Raw genomic sequence first — 7,761 nt, forward strand, 5'->3', positions numbered from 1 at the left:
TGGGTGGGTAGGGGAACAGAGGTGGGGGGAGGGGTATGGGAAACTTTCGGGATAGCATTTGAAATGTAAATAAAGAAAATAATAATAAAAAAGGAAAAAAAAAGAAAGAAAAGAAAATTATGTCAGAAAAAAAAAAAAAAAAGTATACTATCTTTTTTCATTTCTCCCCATTCCTAATTAGGTAAAAAGGTCAAGGTGCCAAGCTATACAGAGCACCATATTAAATGGCATTTGTTTTACTCCAATTAGAATGTAAATTTAATAATGAACTTTGTGCCCCTTACTGTATGTGAAGTAATTGAAGACTGGTCCAAAAAATCCATCCTGAGAAGCTTGATCTTTTAGTGGCAATAGCAAAGGCTCCAATTCTTCTAGAGTATATAGTCCAGGAACCTCGCCTGTACAAGAATATTACATTCACCAATTCAAAACCAATTTTACATACAAAATAATTTCCAATTTTTATGTTAAATTCTTCTGTTCAGTCATAACCAGGAGTACTAACAATAACTTACACAATTCCTAAATTCTTGGTTTTATAAAGCTTAGACTTTGATGCTTCAGCCAACCATGTGTCAGACCTCAGTAACAAGTATGTCCAAGGTTGCCATTAGTAACGCAGGTAAACTTTATACAAGGTAATTCTAATTGGGCAGTTTTCACCATAGTACTTATATTTGCTTCACAGAAAACATTCACTTGCCTGAAGCCAAAAGGCTATTGATCATCTCCAAGAATGTGGGATGTACAAACTGGTAGTCCTCAAGAAGTAAGACTACCTGCTGTGATTCAATTCCTGCAAGATGCAGCACCTGCAAAGCCAAGGCAAGATCAGTCCTGTCAGTGCAGTTTGCAGCAATTAAAGATTCCTATCCTTGGCTGGCATGGCAACACAGCCTTGACCACAGTGAAGAATGAAACGAAGTGTGAGGCTGGCCAGTGGCACAAAACAAGTTGTAGAGCAGAAAGGCTCTCTACATAAGGAAGTGACTGTAATGTACTTATCTATTTACAGGTCTGCTGGCTTGCTGGTACTGATGGTTTCTGAGACACAGCATCTTGCTATGTGACTTGGGATAGACTTGAACCTGCCAGCACCCTGCTCCCTTCCTCCCATGTGACTGCATGCAGCTTACTTAGGGCCTATTTACTGATTTGTTTAGAACAGAAAGGAAATCGCATTTTGCCTGTACAATTTGGAGAGTAAAGTCATCAATAACTATTCCTTGAAAGAAAATTTATTTTAAAAATAAGTCTCTGAAGCAAAAACTAAATCATTTTCATAAATATATTCTTCTCATACAATTATGTAGTCCTGTTTATTATCCAACTGGACACCCCATAATCTCGGTTGCCCACACCATAATATCCTATCAGGAATCTCCCACATTCAGATAAAAACTTAGTAATTATGGGAAAATAATCAACAAAATTAGAAGGAAGAGTAAGTTATGTTTGGGAGACTTAAAAGCTTTAATAACTAGCAAAACTGATACCCAAATAAAAAGAATCTGCCCACGGCTCACATGCTTGAGATCATTTCTGAACTGCTTCGGCTCGTAGCCCCTGGAGATCTTCGGGGAGAAGAGCACAGCGCCATGCATGTGACTGACTAAAGATGTGACAGTCCGCCGCCCCACGCCGCTGCGTCCTGCCAACAGAAGGGAGCCTCCAGGGAAACTCAGCACTCTGTCTATCCTCGACATATATTCCAGGACTTCTTGGAAGAGTAAAATATCTAAATTCTGGTTATCTCGTCCATAATGAATAAGACCCTTTGAAAATAAAAACAAATTTTATACTTAATGTAATTTCTAGTTATAACAAAAATGTTATTTTTCTGGGGCTGGAGAGATGGCTGTCTTGCTGGACCTAGGTTCTGTTCCCAGCACCCACATGTCTGTAAGTCCAGCTCCAGAGGATTTCATTCATTTTTCTGGCCATCACAGCTCCGGCATGCACACTGTGCATATACTCTCATGCAGCACACATACATATAAATAAGTAAATACGTTTTTTTAAAATGTTCCTTAACGTTTTATATTTTTTTCAAAAAAAGGTTAAGCAACTATATTCTATGTGACACCTAAAATTTTACTATGTAATAACACAGACTTGTAGGCATATAAAAAGTTCATGTCAAACAACTTCACAAGTACACAAAATTCAATTGTGCTGGACAGCACTATATCTTAACTGAGGTTTGTTTTCCAGCATGCATATAAAGTGCTCACAAGTGCCCATAACTCCAGCTTTAGTGAATTTGACACTTTCTTCTAGCCTCTAAGAATATCCACAGGCATATATTATTCACAATAAAAAAGAATGCATATACCACATCGTTTCTTCTTCATCCTTATAACTACACTAAAAGCAAATGGGATGGGGCAGCAAGGGGGAATAAAGGAAAAAAGAGACAGGAAGGAGACGGAAGGACAAAAACAGAGACCAGGAAGAAGAAACAGCATAGGAGATGGAGATACAGCTTCTCCAGACCACACCTATGGACCTGCCTCTGGCGATGCCACCCTGGAGCTGCCTATTTCCTCTTTTACCAGGTGACTCTGACACTGAGGTCCACCAGTCACCACCCAGGAGTGCTTTCCCATCACTATTCTCATTGCTATACCAATGGCAATACTGTCATTAAACAGGTATCTTAGCAATTTTACACACATCTGAGTATCCTGTCATGTCTTCCAGAATGAACTAAAATCCAAAGTGCAAGAAAAGTTCTGTCCATTGTATGATCTTTCATTCCATGTACTCAAATGTTTTTAACAAATAACTTAAGTTCCTGTTATAGCCACACCCTACTCCCAGTCATAATTCCCATAATACCTTCTTAATGACATCCTTCAGGTCTGCAGAGGTCAGTTTGCCAAGTGGTTTCCCGTGCGGAGGTAAAGGCTGTCCTGGAGCTGTCTTTCCTCCTGAGATATGTTGGGCTCCCCATGTAACATAGAAACTATCTGCAGTAAAGATATTGGATACATAACACTAGTGATGAGAGAATGAGTGATGTCACCACATTACTTACTAAATTATTTTTACCCAGTCCAAATAAAATTGTCTCCAGAACAAAATGGTGGCTTATACTAATTAAATTATAATATACTAATAATATTATACTAAGTAAATTATACTAATATACTAATATATATCTATAAATATAATATTAAACCAATCAGTAAAGATAAAAAAAATCACAAGTTATAATACCAAAATCAGCCTGAGAACTAGCTGAGCTAAATACTTTCATTATATTCAATACTGACTTTTAAAACTTTTTAAATATATTTATGATTTGAAAATTTCATCCATTTATTATGTGTTTTGTTCTTATTGTTCCTCCGCTACCTTCTTTCAACTTCCCTAATCCATTTTCTTTCAACAGCACATCCTCTTTTGTTGTTTTTGTTACCAATGACTCAGAGACCAACTGTGCTGCCCAATGAGCATGGATATGGAGTTATGCACGAGAGCATGTGTAACCCATCAGTGGGCACCATCAACACCACCCAGGTTAGGACCACATGATTACCTCCCAACTCATGCTGGAATTGTCAGACCCACCCACCACTTTCCCCTCTTCATGTAAAGGGCTTCCTTCTTATTCCCCGTTATGACCTAGTTTTCTAATTATTAATTAATTTATCTCACTTGCTTCCCCATAAGCATGAGAATTAATACTGTCAACTTGAAACTCTAGAATCACCGAGGACACAGCATTGGAAAGTGCTATGAGGGATCTGTTGGATTAGATGAACGGAGGTGGGAAGACACACTCTAACTGTGGGCAGCACCATTCCTTCACCTAAGATCGTGGATAACATTAAAGAAGACCAAGCTATACCACGCCTGAGAATATACCCAAAAGATGCACCATCATGCCACAGAGGCACATGTTCTATGTTCACAATGGCCTGTGATAGCCAGAAGCTGGAAACAATCTAGATGTCCCACCACAGAGGAATGGATACAGAAAATGTGTTTCATTTACACAATGGAATATTACTTAGCTATTAAGAATGAGGACATCCTGAGTTTTGTAAGAAAATGAATGGAACTAGAAAATATCATCCTGAGTGAGGTAACTCAGACCCAAAAGGACATGCAAGGTATGTACTCATTGGATATTAGCAAAAAAAAAAAAAAAAAAAAAAAAAAAAAATACAGAATACCCAAGATACAATCCACAGAAATCAAAAAGCTCAACAAGTTGAAATGCCCAAGTGAGGACCACTCAGTCCCACTTGGGATAGAGAAGAAAGCAATCACAATTGGGGACGGAGGGAGGAACCTGGGAGTGAAACTGGATGTGGTGGGGGAGGGGGGGAAGTGGGTGGAGGAGAGGGAAAGCTGATTTGGTATTGGGTGAGGGAAAAGGACTGAAGCCCTGAGGGCCAGCAGAAAGAATGGAAACAGGTAATCTCGGAAAATAGTAGGTTGGGGGACCCCCAAAAAAATGCACCAGAGGCCCAGGAGGTGAGAGACTCCAAGGACTCAAAGGGAGGGACATTAGATGAAACACCCAAAAGTAGGGAGAGGGAACTTATAGAGCCCACCTCCAGCAGGAAGACAGGACATCAAGTGAGGGATGGGGTTGCCATCCTACAGTCACAACTCTGACACCTAATTGTTCCTGTCTGAAAGAATTACAGGAATGGAAATGGAGATGAGCCTGAGGAAAAGAAGGTCCAATGACAGGTCCAAAGTGGGATCCAGCTCAAGGGGAGGTCCCAAGGCCTGACACTATCACTGAGGCTTTGGAGTGCTCACAAAAAGGGACCTAGCATGACTGTACTCCGAAAGAGTCAGATGCAGATATTTGCACCTAACCAATGGATAGAAGCAGCTGACCCCTGCTGTTGAATAAGGAAAGGATGAAAGAAGCTGAGGAGAAAGGCAATTCTGTAGGAGGACCAGCAGTCTCCATTAATCTGGACCCCCAAGATCTCTCCAACACTGGACCACCAGACAGACAGCATGTACCAGCTGATATGAGGCCCCCAGCACACATACAGTAGAGGTCTTCTGGGTCTGTGTTCACTCTGAGATGAATCACCTAACCCTCTAGAGACTGGAGGCCCCTGGGAGTTTAGAGGTTGGGGGTGGCGGGGTGGGGCGGTGGGGCATCCACATTGAGAAGGGGTGGGGGTAGGGAGGAAGTGTGGGATGCAGAGGAGATGGAGGGTGGATGGGGGTGGCAGGGAATGGAATATGGAGTGTAAAAAAATAAAATAAAATAAAATAAAATAAAATAAAATAAAATAAAATAAAATAAAATAAAAGGAGTGAGCAAGCAGGACACAGGATCCACAGTTCTCTGCATCCTGACTATGGCTGCAATGTGACCAGCTGCCACTGAAACTCACTCTCACTGCCATGTTGGTCTGTATCCTGAGATGATGAGCCAGAATAAATCCTTGCACACATTGCGACTGGTAGGTATTTTGCCACATTGTCTTAAAAAGAAACTGGACACAGTCACTGAATGAACTTGTCCCTTTCTTCCTCTTCAATTCTCCCAATGTCCTAACATCACAGTTACCTGCCCTGCTGGGGCCTAAGCCACCAGGCTACACTTGCCTTCAGCCACCTCCTTTCTCTCATTATTTTCAGTGTGTGAAGTCCACTACAGACAATGTCGCTTTATGTGCAGAGCCTCATCTGTGTAAAGGTCATCCAACATGGCTTTCTACATCTCTCAGAAGGGTTTTCCTATATCCACAAGCTCTTCCTCATAAAGCCACAAACCACAACTATCATTATTTCTAAAGAGTCCCACCTATAATTACCTTTTTTGTGGATTAAGTTCTTTACTATTTATATACACCTAAAGTATCTCCCTAACTAATATCTAAGGCAAATTTCCCAAACTTGAAGTTAGTCCTATACTGACAACTGTTTAACAGACATGCAGTCATTCATTGGATGTCGTATTCATTGTCCTACTGCTGTGAAGAAACACTATAACCAACTATTTTATATATGTGTAATATATATAAACATGTATTAATATATATAATAAATAATCTTTCCTTGGCAATTATGTGTTCAAGTTATTTTTGTTTGTTATTTTATAAGACAGGGTCACATTCAGTTGCCTACATTGGCCTTGAATTTGCTATGTAGCTCAGACTATCCTTGATTTTGAAAATTTCCTGCTTCTGTCTCTGAAGTATCAGGGACTACAGGCCTGTACTGACAGTTTCCACTTGCTAAAGTAGGTTCTAAAGGATGAATATATTGAGTGAAGAAGTGTGGAAGAATATTCCAGATAAGAGCAATGAATATGTAAAAAGTATGTAATATGTGATATATATATATGTGTATATAATACGCATATACCTACACACACACACACACACGCACACACACACACACACACACACACACACACACACGCACGCACACGCACAAACTGGAGGCTTGCTTGCAGTTCAAGAGGTTTGATCCATTATCATCACAGGTGAAAGCATGGCAGCATGCAAGGAGGCACTGGAGCAGAAGCTGAGAGCTATATCCCGATCCATAGGCAGAGAAATGCTGGTGACTAAGCACTCAAATGAGTTAATGGGGCCACTCTTTTTCAAGCCAGCAAGCTGGATATGCATCTACAGGCAATCTGTGTTTAAACATTCCACTTTCTCTTTAAACTTGGTGATGGTGTAAGCCAAAATGATCCTCACAACTAAAGCTGGCAAGTGCTATGCAGCTTTCAGAAGGCACCCGAAACCTCAAATACTCATTATAAGCAACATTTTAAAATAATTAAAATTATTAAAGCACTGTGCTATAGTGATTATTACAATGACTAGTATAAAGAAATACATACAAAAGTAAAATCTGACTCCCTAACATAAAGTGCAAAAGTCCTACTAAGCGCTCTCTTTAACCTAGCTCCACTCAGGCCTAAAACACCCAACATGTCATTATACACTACATTTCATAGTTTTTGACTTTTTACATATTCATTGCTCTTATCTAGAATATCCTTCCACATGTCTTCACCCAATATATTCATCTTCCAAAGCCTACTTTAAAGTGAAGCATGGAAGTTTAAGTCTATAGTACCAGGTACTTGGGAGGCAGAAGCAGGAGAATTTCAAACTCAAGGATAGCCTGAGCTACATAGCAAACTCAGGACCAATCTGGACTACTAAATTCTATCCTATCTCATAAAACAAACAAAAATAACTTGAACATATATATGCCAATGAAAAGTTTAACTTAGACATAAATCTAAAATCATATACCACACTTCTATGTTTGGCACTTATGAAAAATATCAAAGGCTGAAATGCTCTCACGACATACTGTGTTTGAATCAGAAGATTAAATCAATATACAAACTCGGTGTAAGGCCTATCACAAGCTTATAACACTGTACATAGAGATGATTATTCCATGAGAAATAAGGCTGCCCAGCTTCAAGACTTAATATGCTATGACTACATAAATCCAGACAGTGTGTTTCAGGGAAAGATGGATCATATACACATCTTTGAAACAGATAAGAAACCAAAAGTAGACAAATGATAATATTAGTTTTGGTTTTCTGGGGCTTTGTCTGTTGTTTTCATCCTTTGACAAATGTGTGGAAGCTACATATTGAAGAAAAAAATCATCTTTTCAACAAGTGATAAGAAAGATCACTATCGAAATAGGAACACTCCTCCATTGCTGGTGGGATTGCAAGCTTGTTCAACCACTCTGGAAATCAGTCTGGCGGTTCCTCAGAAAATTAGACATAGT

At 39.5% G+C, this 7,761-nt stretch overlaps 1 protein-coding gene across 3 annotated transcripts in view; it reads right to left on the minus strand.

The window, feature by feature from the left end:
• The window catches only part of Dync2h1 (dynein cytoplasmic 2 heavy chain 1), a 229,073-nt gene that overhangs the window by 149,211 nt on the left and 72,101 nt on the right, over positions 1-7,761 (minus strand). For all 3 annotated transcript variants that reach the window (XM_021206255.2, XM_029543408.1, XM_021206253.2), the window contains exons 48-51: positions 2,842-2,972; positions 1,527-1,775; positions 704-812; positions 285-398 (exon numbers count right to left, since the gene is read on the minus strand). In XM_021206255.2, the coding sequence (XP_021061914.1) occupies positions 285-398; positions 704-812; positions 1,527-1,775; positions 2,842-2,972 (603 nt within the window). The remainder of the gene's footprint in view (positions 1-284; positions 399-703; positions 813-1,526; positions 1,776-2,841; positions 2,973-7,761) is intronic.

This window comes from Mus pahari, chromosome 10 (assembly GCF_900095145.1).
Source record: "Mus pahari chromosome 10, PAHARI_EIJ_v1.1, whole genome shotgun sequence".
Taxonomy (NCBI): domain Eukaryota; kingdom Metazoa; phylum Chordata; class Mammalia; order Rodentia; family Muridae; genus Mus; species Mus pahari.